At 36.8% G+C, this 19,742-nt stretch overlaps 1 protein-coding gene across 2 annotated transcripts in view; it reads right to left on the reverse strand.

Moving 5' to 3' along the window:
- LOC107752642 (tyrosine-protein kinase RYK-like) overlaps positions 1 to 19,405 on the reverse strand; it is a 57,853-nt gene extending 38,448 nt beyond the window's left edge. For both annotated transcript variants that reach the window (XM_016568668.1, XM_016568667.1), the window contains exon 1: positions 18,727 to 19,405. In XM_016568668.1, the coding sequence (XP_016424154.1) occupies positions 18,727 to 18,946 (220 nt within the window). In that variant the 5' untranslated portion in view covers positions 18,947 to 19,405. The remainder of the gene's footprint in view (positions 1 to 18,726) is intronic.
- Between the last annotated feature and the right edge of the window lie 337 nt (positions 19,406 to 19,742).

Below are 19,742 nucleotides of genomic sequence, written 5' to 3' on the forward strand. Positions count from 1 at the left end.
CGTGAAAACTAAACCCATTTAATGTATTTAATTGCCAAATTACATTCAAAATGCAAATACAAATATATCAATAAAATAAATACAATTAAAATTAAAAATTAAATAAAAAACAAAAATCTATTTTACATTACTTTAAAAAAGGTAAACAGTACAAACTAAAACTAAGGCATGTCAGCCCTAATTTATGTCGTGCAACTTAACTTTCAAGTTTCAGCCTAACTAAGGCTCAAGCATGACATAAGCCTTTACTGTCTTCTTGGAAGGCTTTGTGGCTTTTGTGAGAGGCAAAAATCAGTGGACAGGAAGGTAACTTGGAACAAGAACAAGAGACCATACACAATTTTTAAACACATTTTTCTGCAACATGAAATTAGAGTTATTTGGAGAATAAACCCACTTAAATGTTTCTCTACGTACCGGTGTGTGTGTAAAACTTGTTTTTGATATCCTTCATATTCTGTGTACTGGTCAGTTCACAGCAGTGGTAGAAATTAATCTGTTCCAATAAGTTTAAATTGATTCTTACATTTTATGGGTATTTTTACCTTTATAAAGCTTTTTTTTCTAAAAGTGTGCATCATCTTTTGAGTCAAATTCTTACATTTAATCAGTCAATTAGAATAAAAGACATTTGGGCTGTTACCAAATGATATCAGTATCAAAATTCATCTTTGCAATGCAGAGGAAATACAGGAGCTGCATGGGATGAATTTCCCACACAGCGGGACATGAATGCATTTAACCTGCAGTTACAAATGCATAAATAATATTTTGTTATTTTAAACACAAAACATTGAATACTGATATTTAAAATTATTTTAAAAACGAAAAGATACTTTAAATGTCAAATTAAAACCGCCAGTAGGTGGCAGCAAGTCACTGTTAAGAAATGAGTCATTGCGATTGAACCGAATCATTTAGACGGTTGATTCATTCAGGAACTAAACACCGCCATGTTGCTCAGAGACGCAAAACAGCGCTGTGACTGTGTTTGGATTATTTTATTTTTTTTGCAAAATAAAGCAAAAACAGGCAATATAGCAAGGAGAGCTATGTGCCGATATATCGGCAGATATTTGGAATTTTTTAAATATTGCATAGGCCGATAAGTCTTTCTGTGTGGCCGATGTTTTTCAAAAGGGATTATGACACCATATCATGCATTTATGCTTCATCTTTAAGACAAGCCATTCAGATGTGAAGCCAGCACCTAAAAGACAGTAAAATGACCAATCGTCATTCACTTTCTAACGTGACGCTACGTTGTGTTACATACAATAACACTACGGCGTGCAGCAAAGTCTTATTCAAACGTACGTGAGACATCAGATCCGCAGTCCAGAGGTAGCTCCAGTGTGATATAAACAAATTCAAACAAAAATTAAACCGTGTTTACCTCACAAACAATAGAAAATCCCGTGACTGGCTCTTCCTCAGATATGCAAGTTATTCTCGGGTACTTCTAAACAAGTCGCTGTTTTCCAGTGGACTCAAAAGCAGGTGCACTCCAGAATTAAAGCTGGGTCGACACGAGAACTCTATGTTAAGTAATAATAATACGTTTGAATTCTTTTATATGTTTATTCAGTATTATCGCTGTATTTGATTGCCCATGATTGGCGTAATACCGCATGTAGTAAACCCTTTCGTATGTTCCGGTCTTATTTAATGCTGCTATATGCTGATAACCAAGCATGTAATTATACGCCTTCAGGATTGTATTATTTTTTACAATGAAACAGACAAGCAAAACAAAACAGACTAGAGACATATATCTTTATTTTTAACCAACTATCCAATACTATAATTAAAACAACCTGTTGCTCTTTAAACTCTATATTGTACATAAAATACATGGAATTACACATACTATTTTTGACATTAATTTATGAATATTAATTTGTTTTGTTTTTTTGTTTTTAGATGTTTCCGCAAAAGAAAAGGAAAGGCTGCACTAATTGTTACCTCAATTGTTTATATTTTTTAATTTAGGTTTTAATAAATATTTATGCATAATAAATAAATTTTCATTTAGTTTCACCAATTTTCTGCATGTCTCTCATTTACCGTAATTACATGTATTATATCGGCCAGATTGATTTCTCAATATCGGCATAGGCATTGAAAAAAAATGGCCATTAAAAATTCCATATCGGTCGACCACTAGTATGCACCTAGTTCAAGGTTCACAGGATGCAGTGTTCACACAGGGGTGTGGAAGCCAAAAGGGCAGAGGAGTCAAACCAAATCTAAAGAAAGGAACATGCAAAATAAGGAGATTTGGAGTCTCATTATCATCAAGAATGTTAGCATGGTGGCTATACTGGAGTCCCTCGATTGTAAGAGTTCAGCACAGATGGTCAGGAGGGTAATCAGTGTAATACCAAACAGGTGTGGGCTAAAAGTAATTGATAAACTAGCAGGCAGGCAGACCCAGAATGCCATGCTGCAATGGACATAAAACCACTTTCAGATGTGACTGTGGCACTTCCAGGCTACCATTCATAGAGCTGACATGAACACGTTGTTCGTAGTAAACTGTACTGGATGGGCTGGGACAGAACAGCAGCAGACCCAGCGGAAATGGCAGTGGTGTCACAACTTGGACAGCTGGTGAAAATAACCCAAACCATGGTGAAGTATAAGAAGAAAACATCTCCCAGCAGACGTCTGACCTCTGGAAGGCCACAGCCCAGTTTGAGATCAACTGCAATTACCAAACATATTCTACCCTGCGAAATTTCAAAGAGTTTCTGCCGGTGTTGATAGCCTGAGGTCCCACTAGCATAATAAATAAAAGAAAATTAATTTTCCACACTTTAGAAAATAATTGTCAGCTTCACTAAGAGATTGCATTCAGACATTCTATTTAAAATGAAACAAAGACCTGAATGCATTAATTTTTATCCAATCCACTACGAATCCTTCAAAAATACAAACCATGTACATGAATTCACGCATCAACATTGATTTCTATAGACCAACATGTCTTTTTATGCAATGGAATGTCCTACAGAGGGAGACAGGATCTGACAAAAGACTATGAGTTTACAAATGAGTTTACTTCAGATTCTGGAAATATTCTCATCCGCTTGTGTGATGATAAATAATCAGCAAATAGTTTTCCACATTTTCTGAGGAAAGTGGTGGTGTTCATCCAACACGATGCCATGGCATTGTTATGTAGTTTCTAGGGTGTTTTGAGTGGTTTTTAGTGTTGCTATGCCTTACTGACTCAAATCAAAAGTGTCCATGTCAAAGCTTCTATATTTTGTTCTCTGGATGTGGCTTGGGTCACTCCTTCAATGTAAGTCTATGGATCTCTTTTTTTGAATAATTGTCTGCTAAGTGAGTGCAATTTAAGTAACAGAATCTCTCTTTAAACAGCCACACAAATTCTTGTGTATTAAGCAATCATACAATGTCGTTATGAACAGTCTGAATGAAAGTTTTGGTGTAATGGATGTAGCGTCTGGACCAATCAGACACACAATATATATTTTGTTAGTTATATTTAACAAACACTCTGTAACACCCCTCAGTTAACTACATGGACTTTCAATGGAAGGACAAAAATCTCTCAGGTTTCATAAAAAATATCTTCATTTGTGTTTCCAAGATGAACATAGGGCTTGGCGATATAGCTAAAAAATGTATCAATGATATAATGTTTCATATCATTCGGTATCAATAATTATTGACATTTTTTATAACCTTTTTTAAAACAAAGAGCAATAGAATTTTTTTTTTACATTTAACCACTGTATTTTTAAATTAACTCAATTTATTGAGACAAACAACAATTTTTTTTTGTTTTAACAGTCAAACACAAAATAAAAATTAAACAAATATCCCATTTCTAATATTTTATATGCAGATGAAATGGGTTAAACTTTTGGCTTGTTTCCCGAGGCCACAGGAGGGCGCAATGAGCAAAATAATGCAGCAGCACATTAAATTGTCATCGTAAGGAAATAACTGTCTATAAAAAAAGTGCATTACGTCTAAATTAACTCATATAAATCAAATATAATTTCGCAGTTTTGCATAAACAATTATGAACAAAACAGCATCATGTATTTATGCATTGCTTACTACAAAGAGCCAAATCGCCCATCACACAGATTGCCTTTGAAAACATATGAGATGCAGTGAAAAGGAATAAACCTCCACAAATTCTTGACGTGTTTTCTAAAAGTTTAAACTGTTTTAACTTTGCATGGCTTTCTATACATCTCTTGGTTGACGCGAGTGCAGCAGTTATATTTGTCCGTCTAGAAAAAGCGCTGAATATGCGTTCTGTGTTTAACCTAATCAAGATCTTCTACGCATTGAGCTAATACATTTCTCTAATATTTTGAATGAATAACGCAGCAGCGGTGCGCAAAAACGTCACTTACATCATCATCACCGCATCTCGTGCTCTACTGATGACACTCCCTGACGCACACCTAACATTCGATTGTACTATTTTTGCATTCAAATGCAAATGTTTATTTTAAATTCGACTAATATTAATTTTTTTATTCACAATCTCCTCATCACAGACAGGCACAGCACTCATGTTAGTGTTTGTGTGTGCTGTCTGCGTCACTCATAGCATGTGCCTATATCATGACATGCACTATATCAAACATTTTTCATATAGTTATCGAAGGTGTACAGTCAATAAATATCGATACCGTTTTATCGCCCAGGCCTAGATGAACATAAGTCTTAAATGACACGAGGATGAAAAAATTATGACAGGATTTCCATTTTTGCGTGAACTATCCTTTTAAGAGGTTTGAAAAACCCTAACTTTAAAGGGGTCCTATTATGCTCTTTTACACAGTCTTGATTTTGTTTTGGGGGTGTACTAGAACAGGCTCTCATATAGGGCTGCAACAACTAATCGATAAAATCGATTATGAAAATCATCGGCAACGATTCTCATGATCGATTAATCGGGTCTGCCCACAGTGCACGTCCAACGGAGTTTACATACTTGTCCAACTTCAGTCGGTCGCGTCAAATTAAAGCACTGAATTACTTATTTCTATGGATAAAATGCATCTAAAATAGTGGAGGAAATAGAATGAGATGCTGCAGGAGAGTTACGTGATCCAAGCTGCCCAAAACATGAGAATTCTTTATTTTAAGCTTTAAGCTAATGCATTGCCGTAATGGCTTGCCCTGTCAGGCGCTTTAACAGATGCGTGTGCGTCCTCAGCGCAAAAAAACTTTCAGTTAACGGTCATATCCTTATGTATAAATGTCAAAAATTCACGCGAGCATTTCCATTTTTGCATAAAGGTCCGTCCTGACAGTCTGTGTTCAATTTTAATCGTTACTGAATAAGCGCCAGCGCGGCAGGCGCGTGCACGCGCGTCAGACAGATGGAAAACAGAGACTATTAATAATCAGCGCAAAAACATTTATTGTGCTGAAATATCTGTTGTTGAAAGTTAAATTAACTCTAAGACAACCTTCAATAATAACCAAAAGTTGAACGTAATATTTTTATTCATATTTTTAGCACAAAGAATCTGCTCTCCTGAATATTTCTACTGTTCCAACAGTATCCTTCAAACTGACCCAAACTGGGTAAGACCAGGGTCAACAACTTCTTGTTATATTGGTACACAAACTATATCCTTAATTTGGTATGCTCCTTGAACAGAAAAATTTGTTATTTTTATGTTGACCAGTGTTATAGCTTGTAAGGAATGAAAGATGGAGACTAATTCAGATAAATATTTAAGTTTCCAGGACTCAAAGAGTTTTCAAACTACTGTGACTGCATTATTAACGGAATAGGTTTTTTTACACTGTAAACAGCCTACCACGTATTCTAATTTGCATAGACTAGTGTACTGTTAAATAATAGGTTGAGTCATGACAAAGAAAAAAAAGGAAAAGGGGCCTGCCCCCCATTTAGTGTGGCAGTTCGAATAGACAAGCATACAAATGAGAATACTACTGCCAGTCATTCCTATTCTATTCATGGACTCCTTTTGTAATAGCTCCCTGCTTGTCTTTCAGCTCGCCTTGAAAGCATTCTTCAACCTCTTTTCTAGCTTTGGGCACATGTTCAAGTCGAGTGACTATGCGGGCAAAACACAAGAATCTTTCAATGGTACCATACTTTGCCCTGTTATTTTAGAAGCAGCTGTAAGGCAACTTTAATGGAAAATGATTTTACTTGAGACTGGCTGTGGTTTTAAGGCTTGGTGGCATTCCAGTCAACCATTATCTCTTCTACCATTACTAGTGAAAATTTGATATGGTGTGCTGAGCAAAGGGCAGAAAAATCCTATAATATAGCGCCCATTTTCCACTACTTCAGTAGACATGATGTAGGGCTGCACGATTATGAAAAAAATGCAATTGTCGATTATTCCCCTGAAATTGTAATTGCGATTATTAATTACGATTATCACAATGAATGATGTTTATACCATTGTTTGATGCAACTGCATGCCGTACTTTCATATGAAAATAAACAAGCTGAAAACACTCTAACTGAAAAACCTTTAGTGCTTTTCTATAGTATTAAGCTATAACGGATCCATTATCCAAATATACATCGGATTGGTTTCTTCTTTAAATTATAAAAAAAGTAAAAATATGAATGGTATTATAATGTTATACTAAAACTAAAACAATGGAAAAACCCTTAAGATAACATGTAGAAAGAAAAAAACATATCTTAAGCGTGCAGAATAACATAAGTGGACTTTGAACGATTAATTGCCGCTTTGAACGATTATGTAATTGTGTCATCCATAATTGTAATCGTGATTAGAGATTTGATTAATTGTGCAGCCCAAACGTGATGCTCGCTACGAATCACTAATGGATCTTCCATGTACTGCAGGCAAAAACAGAAGCACATGCAGAGGGAACTAAACGCCTTCGATGAATTAAGTGAAACAACGCTTGGAATGTCTATTTTTAATCCCAATTTGGTTAAAGGCCACCGCAGATGAGCAACATGGGTGTGCGGGAGGCACAGGAAGCCCCAGGTGTTTCAGCAGGGGTATAATAAGTGTCTAAGTGTGTGTGTTTATTTATGTGTGATGACCAAAGCTCCCTGAAACCCCCCAGCGGTGAAGGACTTATAGGCTTGGAGAGAGGCAAGCACATTTAGAGAAATAATTACTAATACTGCCAGAAATTATCTCAGTAAATGACAACCCCACATGAGCACTGCTGGGAAGTTCTGGGTGTCCTTTAAAGGGTTAGTTCACCCAAAAATGAAAATGATCTTGTGTTTTACTTACCCTCAAAGCATCCTAGGCAGGGCCTAAAACTAACTTTTTGCCACCCCTGCCAATGGCCGGTGACATGATCAAATTTACCGGCCAAATCTTTTTTTTACCGGCCATGAAACTCTTTTTGCAAAAACAGGCAGTTATTACTAATACAGTGACTAAATATATTTACAATATTTTTTATTTGTCCTGCTGGTGCATCTTCCCTCAATTTTACATATTAATTATAGCCATTCAACATTACAGTATAATTGAAAGCCATTATTTTTAACATTTAATAGGTTCTGAAATATATAACTTTTAATCAGCGACTAGAACAGTGCAAGGATTTCTCTTTTTCTTTTGTTCTTTGATTTACATCAATGACAGACTTCAGCAGGTTTCACTTTAAAATCAGCGCTGTCTCTTTAAAAAAACCTGATGCATATGACGTGGATCTGACACATATCCGATTTTCTCCTAACTCTTTACGGTAATTTAAGACTTTATAACTCATTTAAGACTACGTTTACAAGATAACTCGCCAAAACCGCGCATTTTGACATAATTGTGTGTTTTCGTCCGTTGAAGCGCTACTGATGAGCTGTCTGAAGCGGCTCAGCGTATGTGTACAGTCGAACGTGCAAGCCTTTCAAACTATACTTCACTGCATAACCCCAGGTATGTGTCGCCGCATTCTCGGGTTATGAAGAATAAAGAAGGGAAAAGTTAATGCCTTGATTAAAATATTTGGTCTAACAGTCAATATTTGTCCACTGACATTTGCATTTATACAAAGACAAAAAGTTCTAGTAAATATTCTGAATTTAGTGATCTATGGCAGGAGGGTCAACGAAGTATTTTATAGGTTCACATTTTGGGCCCAATGTTCAGAGTGTTCTGGCAACAAACCTTTCATCCCAGACATACCGAGTTCAAGTCACACTAAACACAGACAGATTTGCTTAAGAGGGTAACAGGTTACGATGCAGAAAGTATTCCGACTGGAACTACCATTTGTCAGTTTATGCCGCCCACTTAGCCTTTATTTCACTACAGTACACCATGTCATCACAATGAAAAATTTAAATAGGCCATCGGTTTAATCTTCACTGATGAAATACTGCAGAAGATATCATCATCTGAAAAGTTTTTGTTCCATTCCAAATGCTCACGGAGGTAATAGATAAAAGCAACTGTGATGATTAACATCAAACAAGATTACAAAGACAAATCCTAAGGCTATTCTTCAATCCAGACACAACCGCTCCTCAAAGTAATGGAACATGCAGTTACGTATATTATATTACATTAGTATTTAAACATGTGTATAGGTGCCACATCATAGGGCTTTCAGTCTTTGGCCCCTAAACAGAAACCTTTAGGAGCCAAATTAACTTTTTAGATGACAAATTATAGATAAACATTGTTCAGAAGGCTTCAATTCGTTGAGTCCAGCTTGTTTAAATTTTAACAACAGTCACTTCTATGTGCTAAAGACTTTATAATTTGACTCTATAATTTGACTCCATTTAATTTGTTCCATATAAATAGCACTGCTTTGCAAGAATATTTTAAAAACTAACCAATAATATTTTTGAAGTATTTGAATTTTTAGAACACCATTTGTTAATTTCTTACATCCAACACGTGAATATTAATCTTTATTTGCATTATGTATGTAACAACCAGTGGGTAAATAGACAAGACTGTGTATTTACTAGGGATGTGCGAGGCTAGGCAACTAGTTGACTAAATGATACTGCTCAGTGTTGCTATCGACTTTTTTTTAGTCTACGAGTTGAACTGAACTGCATGATCACTAAGATTCAGTTAGCACATTTATAAATGTGGTCAAGGTTAAATAAGTTAACCTTGAAAATGCTTCATCTGCATTCAAAACACTTCAGTTCACGTCTGAGGGTCAATGTGAGGCCCAAATGCACAGAACCACCAGAATTAGCATTCCATTAAAGCTCTACAACTAAACTATAAAATGTTTCACTTTATTTTAAGTCCACTCACGTATTCTTATGGCTGGACTTTACTTCAGGTTCTTTGATCAGTTTTAAAGCAGTGACAATCCTTTCTTTCAGTGCCCCGTTACCGAGTTTAGCTCTCAGCTCATTAATGAACATAAGTTTCCTGCAGGCCTGCTTTTCCTGAGGCCAGGGTCTGAGGGATCACTTGGACGGCTAGGCTTGAGTCTGTGGAAAGTGCATTGTTTTGAAAAGACAGATTGGGAAAAAGTCTTCTCTTGACAAACATTTTTTTTTTTCATTGAATATCCTTTCTCACTCAGAAATGTATCACAGTACACAAATAAAACTGTTACGAATGTTGTATCATGTTGACCTTAAAGTAGGGCTGAACGATTTTGGAAAAGAATCTAATTGCGATTTTTTTTTACCAATATTGATGCAATTTTTTTTTTTTAAGCTCTTTATGTTCTGTATTATTCAACTAAGACAAGCTATAAATCATTGTATAGTATGACCAACACAATATTAGATAGATTAAACATAAATGTTCTTTTCTGTAGGCCAGGCCTATATGTTACGATGAAATTAGGTGATGCATGAATTGATATGAATGACATTTTTATTTAACAACTACAATCACAGTATATTGACTGATTTGATGAACTTTCAACCTTGTAAGCATGTAATAATTATGTATAAATAAGCCTGGTAAACATTAATATGAAAGTCAGTAACAAATCACACAAACTAAAGTAGATTGCAGAAATATAAAAACAAATCTGTTGCTTTACCACTCTACTTTAGGTAATACAAAGTCACTGTAATAAACATATGTAAACATGTGCACTGCACTTTTTAAACACTGTCTGTTAACTTTAGACCAGTGGTTCTCAAACTTTTTTGATCGTGCCCCCCTTTAAACCTATAAAAAAATCTTATTTAATTTTAAAAACCTACAGGGAATTGTTCAGAAGGCTTCAATTCGTTGAGTCCAGCTTGTTTAAATTTTAACAACAGTCACTTCTATGTGCTAAAGACTTTATAATTTGACTCTATAATTTGACTCCATTTAATTTGTTCCATATAAATAGCACTGCTTTGCAAGAATATTTTAAAAACTAACCAATAATATTTTTGAAGTATTTGAATTTTTAGAACACCATTTGTTAATTTCTTACATCCAACACGTGAATATTAATCTTTATTTGCATTATGTATGTAACAACCAGTGGGTAAATAGACAAGACTGTGTATTTACTAGGGATGTGCGAGGCTAGGCAACTAGTTGACTAAATGATACTGCTCAGTGTTGCTATCGACTTTTTTTTAGTCTACGAGTTGAACTGAACTGCATGATCACTAAGATTCAGTTAGCACATTTATAAATGTGGTCAAGGTTAAATAAGTTAACCTTGAAAATGCTTCATCTGCATTCAAAACACTTCAGTTCACGTCTGAGGGTCAATGTGAGGCCCAAATGCACAGAACCACCAGAATTAGCATTCCATTAAAGCTCTACAACTAAACTATAAAATGTTTCACTTTATTTTAAGTCCACTCACGTATTCTTATGGCTGGACTTTACTTCAGGTTCTTTGATCAGTTTTAAAGCAGTGACAATCCTTTCTTTCAGTGCCCCGTTACCGAGTTTAGCTCTCAGCTCATTAATGAACATAAGTTTCCTGCAGGCCTGCTTTTCCTGAGGCCAGGGTCTGAGGGATCACTTGGACGGCTAGGCTTGAGTCTGTGGAAAGTGCATTGTTTTGAAAAGACAGATTGTCATGGCTGAGTTGTGGCAGCTCGGTAATGAATCTTGCTTGGTGCTCAAAAGGAGTCAGCGCCAGTCATTAATTACAACCACATGAGCCAGTCCTACTACAGCTGCCATCGCAGTCAAGCAAACAGAGCTTGTTCCATAAGAGCTATCCTCAGAACTCCCCGCCTGCACTGGAACAACATGGCAGTACAGCTGCTGCTTAAGTAAACAAACTTCTATGGGTATGATACGACAAACAAGGGAGGGCTCACTTACTCCCATGAGAGGAAAGCCAGGCTGGTTTGTAACTGCGCATCGTGTCTACACCGGACGCGAGCGGCAAAATACAGTAGAAACCATTATAATCAGTGACGCTGTGTACACTGGATGCGACGCGACATTAAACTGATGCCTTGTTCTATTTATGACGTACTGACACAAAGTTCAAATGATTTGCAACGGTCGCTTTGTCGTTGTCCAGTGTAGAGCTGTTGCGGCACGATGTGACAACTGTAGCGTCCGGTATAGACACGGTGAGTGAAGCCGAGACTGCACTGGAACAACATGGCAGTACAGCTGCTGCTTAAGTAAACAAACTTCTATGGGTATGATACGACGAACAAGGGAGGGCTCACTTACTCCCATGAGAGGAAAGCCAGGCTGGTTTGTAACTGCAACACAGTATAATGTAGTTGAAAACTAAAGACACTGTGATAAGCCTAGCCCCACAGAGACTAGTTTATTGTACTCTTGAACACTTGGCAATGCCAAGGTGTTGCATCCTCATAAACACAGATTTTATACAGACCCAGATTTCAGACCTTTCATTAGACAGCTGTCCATACATGTATCTGCGTTATGCAGGAAACCACTCAGCTCAAGCTATAAAGCTATACATTTCTTACGCTTTCCCTGTATATGAAATAAGATGAATTGTCTATGTCCAAAATTTCATCTTAACAATTATAAGGCCACCCAGAGTATGTGATTTTTGCATGTGGTTTCAGTTGTTTCCATATTTTGTCATAAATTAAGAATGCAATTTAATACAAAACATATTGGTATATGGTGTCATGATTTGTTTGTGAAATTGTTTGCACGCACATTTCATGCACAAACCCAGTATCCTAAACAGACAAGAAAAATCAATGAAAAAAATCAAAAGACATGACAAAATAATTTACAAATCATTCACAGCCAATCAGAAATGTGTGCATAGGGTCTCTCTCTGCAAGCGCTCGTCTGACAAGAAAAAAATTAAACTTTTCAGTTTGTTTTCTTTAAATTACTTTCTAAGATTTGAGGTAAATTACTAATTGTCTTTTTATTATTAACAAAATGTATATTCAAACTCATATTAAACCTTCACTAAAACACAAAACACAACCAGTAACTGAGCTGCTAGCCACAATGTCGCAGAAATATCTGGAATATTTCTACAGTATCACTTGCTGCCTATTGTCATCACGGCCAGCTAGCATCAGTATTGAAATTGCGAAAAACAATTAAACATAAATGTGACCCTGGACCACAAAACCAGTCTTCAGTGTCAATTTTTCGAAATTGAGATGTATACATCATCTGGAAGATGAATAAATAAGCTTTCCATTGATGTATGATTTGTTAGGATAGGACAATATTTGGCCGAGATACAACTATTTGAAAATCTGGAATCTGAGGCTGCAAAAAAATCTAAATATTGAGAAAATCGCCTTTAAATTTGTCCAAATGAAGTCCTTAGCCATGCATATTACTAATCAAAACTGAAGTTTTGATATATTTACTGTAGGAAATTTACAAACTATCTTCATGGAACATGATCTTTACTTAATATCCTAATGATTTTTGGCATAAAAGAAAAATCGATAATTTTGACCCATACAATGTATTTTTGGCTATTGCTACAAATATACCCCAGCGACTTAAGACTGGTTTTGTGGTCCAGGGTCACAAATGTGCTTTTTAACTAGCCATCAAGTTTTGTGGTGAGTCAGCTGACACTCTTCATTAAATGAGATAGCACTATAAACTTGGTCTCATGTCCATTCTTCTTGTTTTTCTGAGTGTCAGGATCAACCCCACATAAACACATTGATTTAAATCAGCAACTCACTCACCTCCCTCTCACAATGCCATGGAAACTACTGATAAAAGACTGGCCCAGGCCAAATACCTCAACCTCTTGAGGTCTCTCCTAATATGGAGTCAGAGGAGAAAGTCTGCTGAAGATAAAGACAAGAGATGTAACCTTTCCTTTTGACAAGAGTTAGGCAGTAAAATTGAGGTTTTTGGTGGAGTGGAGAAGAACGCTCCTCAAGACAGTGGTATACACTGCGAGACCAGTGAGATGAAGACAGCTCTGGAAAAACACCAAAGAGAAGAAGTCAAATAGCCCATCACAAGAGTAGCTCTGCAGAGAATGATTCTCCATGGGGTTGTGTGATTTGAGCATGCAGCTCAGATCTTTGATCCAAGACAGAAATTCACTTGGCTAGTGGAACTATACAAGAAACTGTAACAAAATTGAGCTGCTAGATTTTTCACAAGTTTCTTGTGGACTAGCCGAATATGTCAAAGTATTCAGAACCTCTCTAATGTTTTACTTGTAGCCCTTGCAAAAACCCAGGAATTATCATAAACTAACCAATTCTTTTAAAATTATGAATCTAAAAGCTTCTTTTTAGCAATTTTTAACTGACCCCAGTTATTTTCTTATTTACTTGTGCATGATTATGCATGTACATTCATGCACTTTACACACTTTTATTCAAAGCATCTTACATCATATGCAAAAATCAAACCCATGACCTGATTTTTTAGTGCAATGCTACACTGCTTGAGCTACAGGAAAGCTTGTTATTATACATTATCCCCAAGAAAAAAAAAATACTAATAAACTTTCCCCATTTCTAACTTAACTTTCCTTTGTGGCTGTCACCAAAACAATTTAAGTTTCAATTTCACAGTAGGCTTGCCGCGATAGACAGTGTTGACGGTGATACCGGTGTTAAGCCGCAACACCGGTTACGTCACTTGCCCACCGCGGCACTGACCCCCACCGTCGTTTAGCCCCCGCACCCCCACGGTGATACCGGTATTTACCGGTGTTGTCACACGTCGATTAACCGGTGGGAAAATTTCCTCACCGTCACAACCCTATTTCACAGGTATCAGACATTGTACACAAAGAACTGCAAACATCCATTTGACATGATCTATTACATTTCCAATGGATAGAAGACCAGTCACATACTTTTTCTGAAATTACAAGATCCTATTTTACTCTGAAATAAATTTTTTCTCACATTACAGACGTTAAATTGACTGTGAATGCATTAACTAATTTAAACGCAGCCATCTTAAGACTTAAAAGAGTTGCAACCATGTGTCTGTTGCATCTATTCAAGGCTTTTCCACTTTTTACAGGAGGAAAATGTTTCATAGGCAGCAAGTCTACATCGTAAATCAGAGTGGATGTGTTTCGTGACCTAAACATTCCATGTACTGCCATACACTGTGCAAGGCCATCTAATGATCCCCCAAAATAACTCAGACACAAGAGGGCTGACGCTGTCTGTTAGCAATGAAGAGCTGGATAGTTGAGATTTTTCATCCCTGTGATGTTGGGACTGTGAAGGAGAGAGTGAAAGCTTTCTCTCTTTACTATATCAGCATGAGGCTGGATGAACGGTGCAGTGATGTCACAGGGGAAAGCCATAGATCCTTACAAGGGAGAAAAATGTGAAAGTTGAGGTAAACAAAGCTTTTTTAAAAGTATCTTCACTTCATGTCCTGTTTCATTGCTGTTCTGATACTTTGAGATGACAGTGCTTAACATTATATTCAGCTCATCTGTACTGATTTTATATACTACTGATCTCCACAACCTCTAATTTCGATAAACACTGAATACATCTAAAATTTCATTATGGCCTTGAGATCAATGACATTAATTAAATTATATTTTTATGCAGCACATGACTGCCAAAAACAAAACATCAATTGAGCAGAAACTGGCTCTGAAATAGAAAACAAGGTTTTTAGCAACCACCATCAAAACACTGCTTTCACCAGCAGTCTCCATAAGAAGCCAGTGCATTTACTTTTATGCTACGAGTTAACTCACAGATCTGAGAGGGAAGATTGTGATATGAATGTAAATATCACATCAAACACTGCCTTTCATCATTTGAAGTAATCAGCAATGAGATGTCCTTTCACACACATCAGAGTCACTATAGTAGAACATGTATAGGATGAGGTTATATGCAGTGACATAGCTTTAAAGAAGAAAAAAGAGAGGGGAGGGGGACAAGATTAAGATCTGTGAAAGGAATTACAGAACTCCTAAAAGCTCAGACAGGAAATGACAAGAGCATGTCAGAAAAAGAAAGCAAGAGGAAAGAAAGAAGAGGTAGAGTAGAAAGTGGAGAATGAGAAAGAACATGTCATTCTAACATAATCCAATAGTAACTTCCAATGTAAGCGAACCATCTGCAATTTTGAAGGAACACAGAAAATAGAACAGTTTTTAAAAGTTTAGTTTCTATTACGAGATTGCAGAAAAAAGATACAAACAGTACACTATCACAAAAATAGGATTATGGTATTAATTGATATCCGGGTCAAGATATGATTCTTTGTGATTATTTTGTGTACAATTTACACTAAATTACATTGATTGTTGGTTTATTTCTTTTCCCCCAAATATTCATGAAACAAAAATATTGATAACTGGAATGAGAATGTCAACATAATATCAAAAAGGTTGTGATATAAATATAAAACACAGCAATCATTTTAAATATAAATGTTATCACCACTACTAGTCCTAACTCCAGAAATTGAGGCATTTGCTTTCAAAACTGTTACATCTGCAATAGCGATATTGGGGAAATTTAGGCTTTGCCACAAAATAGTCAAATATAAATCCACTTGACTTAAGAGAAAATGTAGACCTACATTTATTTAAAGCACCAAAAAAGGGCATCCATATAACCACAACCATAAACTTTTAAGTCAAGGTTTCCTGTGAGTCATAGAACAGGATCTCTGAACCACATCAATGGTAATCAGACTCCTGTGCAGAACAGTGGACACCTGATTCTCTGAGGCACTGGCAGTGCAAAACTACAGGCTACTGATGTCCTGTTGATAAATGCATTTAGGGACTTCTACTTGCAACCCCACTGCTTACAATGGCCCTCAGTCTAACAAGGTGGTTTTGATTCCAAAATGACACCCATTGCTGAACCAGAACAGAGAGCAACAAATTCATGTTAACAGAGAAAGACACAGTGATTATTCATGAATCTTAGGTGAAGCTTATGCTACAGATCATTATTTGATATAAAACCTTCAGGTTCAAAATGAAAGCAGTCCGAGTAGGTTCCCAGAATGCACAAAAAAAAGGGACACAGCAGCAGAAGAGCGAAGGGGCAAATTACATTATGAGAAGTTTTTTTTTTTTTTTTAAACAGCAGTTTCCACTTTCCCCCAAATTTTTTTTAAAAAGCTCCATTCCAGCCTCCATCACAAGACAAATGCCAGAGCACTCCGCATTAAACTACAGGCGACATGTTGATTATAATAACCTGATATGATCATCAAAGAGTGTAAAAGCTCACCATAAAATTAATCAATCATCACTGAGGAGACACAGAAATGCAGAGCACCCAGAAAGAGGCACTCATAGTTATAAGCTCTGTTCCCAAAGCCAGTCGTGACAAAAAAAAAAAATATATATATATATATATATGCAGGTCAGCTTTACAGAGGATAACAGAGGTATAAGACCAGGGGAAAATCATCTTTCAAACCTCATCTTTCAAACCAAAAAAGCTAAAATAAGCCTGCTCAGCGTCTTGGATTCTTGTTACCAACATTCAGAGAACCCTTTCCATTTTAACTACCTTTGGTGAATTGAAAAAAAATATTATGTACAATAAGTTTAAGTTCTCTTTCTAGATATCAGCATTAGCCACTGATATACCAACACTGCTCAAACACTGACCATAACCACCACAGACACGTCTTGAACATCTGGTTAGGTTACATCCTTTACAAAATTCAAAGCATTCAAATGTAAAAAGTTTAAGTACTGCATCACTTGAAACCTTATACTCCATATGGCAACATTCAAAGTTCAAGCTTTCAAGCTAAATGCTACAGTATTTGCATCACATTACATAAATGCCACATATAATTTGTTTTATTTTTAGTCTAATAGAAATTGCTATCAATTTAAGCTGAAAGGGTAAACCCTCAAAACAAGTTCAAACAAGGCTGCTCTAAAATGCCCTTGTCTCCGCTTCCTCTTTCCAGCAGGAAATTGATGCTCCAGCCCCCAAACCTTGCATTAACTATGCTGTGACATTAGCAATGATAATGACTGCTTATAGGCCCAGTCACAAATACCCAGCAATTAACAACCACTAATCAGTTCTCACTGCATTAATCACAGTGGTGCTGAATCAAAAACCCACTCTGAATACAAACATAGCAAATGCATCACAAAGCCTTTTTTCTTCAAGAACCATGAATGCATTAAATTATTCAGAGTACAAAACACTTGGTTTGGCCCCTAGTCTGGAAAGAGGACTATATTCTGCAAAAATTTACATTTTAGGCAGAGCCATTAAGTCATAAACAAACACATAAACAATCATATGTTGTTAATTAACTGCATAAATATACATATAGTTTTTCATTAGGATTACAAGAGTATGAGAAATGTATGAAAATGCACTCTCTCACATTTTACACTTAACCCTAAAGCCTATATCACATAAGAAAAAAAATAATGTAAAAATATGAGCATCAACAGGCTTTTAAGGAAAGTTATTTGTACATCTCTCAATCAACATTGTATTGCATTGCATTATATGTTTTAATCCCCAAAATTAAAACTACAAAAATTTGACATATTATTGGGAGGTAGTGACAACAATGCATTTTATGCAAGTTAGTCTGTTATACTGTTATAAAAAGATCTCTGATTCTGGTTACAAGCTTAAAGAATTTGATTAATTGCTTTTTGGCTATATAAATATCAGCACCAAAATGCTTTCCAGAGTTAAATGTGCCTTGCATTTGCATTTTCAGTGTTTACTGACAGGCCTGACACAAAGCAGAAAGAAAAATCCATTGTGCGACTTTTGTTTTAACTAATTCTGACACACACCAATGCCAATGAATGACTCAGATCAGCTCATACACCTCTGCTCTGTATCTTGTGCATGTGTGTGATATAGACCTTACAAATCACCACATAATTATGGTTCCTATATCACAAGCATGTAAAGCTTTGGAATACACTTGGAAAACTTTCTAGCAACCAGTTTCGATCTAATGACAAACCCAATCACTTTTTATTTTTCTTAAATAGCTTGCTGAAGTATAACCTCATAAAAATACTTTCACATGTGCATTTTGTAACATTTCTGTACATATATTAACGCTTTTCTTAAGCAGAAGCTGTCTATTTAGAGAGGTTACAAGGACGCTGCGGATTGTTTGGCCTATCAAAGCTAACATATGGAGAGCTAACCAACAAAGTTTCAGCAGTTTGTGAGCATGTTTAAAACAACTTGTGTACTTCTGGACACCAAACAGACACACGAGATAGCTTTTAGTGGTTAGTTAGAAGCAAATACAGCTAATCTGACAGAGTGGCAAAAATTTCTGGTTCTAAGCAAAACTTTGGATAGGGCAGGAACATAGTTGAGCAGACGGGGAAATAAAGTATACGCACCCAAGAGTTTCTTGACCTCTTCTTCGCTCATGAAGACGTTCATATTCGGCCTATTGTTATTGTTTATGCCCGGCGCGTTGCTCGGGTTGGCGAGGCATCGGGCCCCTTCGAGAAGCAGGAGGAGAAAGAAACCCCCCAGTCTCCACAGTACCGTACGCGGCCAACCCCGGGACACCGCCGACGCCGCGCCTCCACCGGAGCCCCGCGCTGACAGAAACATCCCAACCCACCGTCACGTCAAAAAGTCTCTGCGATCGAACTGCGCCACGGAACCTCATCCAAAGCTTGAGTTACTTCTTCCCGAGGGCGACATGCTACTAGGTTGGATGACGGCGCTCTCTGTCGACCCCTCTCGCCTCTCTGTATTGTCCCCCTCACCCGCCGCCGATAGCCGTCCAGCTAACTTCTGTTAGCTCGCGCTCAATCTCAGTGAGAGCACGGGCGCTAGCGAGACCAGTTGGACGTTGTTAAAGCGCTGTATCTCTCCTGGGAGAAAGTCCTTAGCATTCTTAAAATAAAAAGTCGGGGGACAAGCCACAAATACTACCCCTAACAAACAGCCCTTAAAAGTGTCTCTGTCCAGCTCTGTCCTTTCATGGTCTTTTCCACCCCCCAATCTCAGTTTTCATTGAAGAAAGGGGGAGGCCGGCTGGGGGGAGACAGACAGTTTAAAACTAGTGCGCGCACGCACGGACGTTTACAGCCGCGCTCCTAGGTTTGGTGTAATGATAATAATACAACTGACAGGTGACAACTGTAAGCTTTTGCCTACGCCAGTTACTGCCTTTTGAATCCGTCTGATCTCAAACAAATTTGTCCTGAAATATTAAACGCATTATATGCGTTAAAGAAAAATGCTAAGTTATATCGTTAACTTAAACCAAAGTGAAAGTTAAGAAACAAAAGTAACTATGTGTCATTGTATCTCCCACATTAACATGTATAATGTGACTCTGTACATCAAAAATTTTTTTTTTTTTGATTGTTTTAAAGGGGTCATATGATGTTGCTAAAAA

Source organism: Sinocyclocheilus rhinocerous, unplaced genomic scaffold, assembly GCF_001515625.1.
Source record: "Sinocyclocheilus rhinocerous isolate Xijiao unplaced genomic scaffold, SAMN03320098_v1.1 scaffold1733, whole genome shotgun sequence".
Lineage (NCBI taxonomy): Eukaryota > Metazoa > Chordata > Actinopteri > Cypriniformes > Cyprinidae > Sinocyclocheilus > Sinocyclocheilus rhinocerous.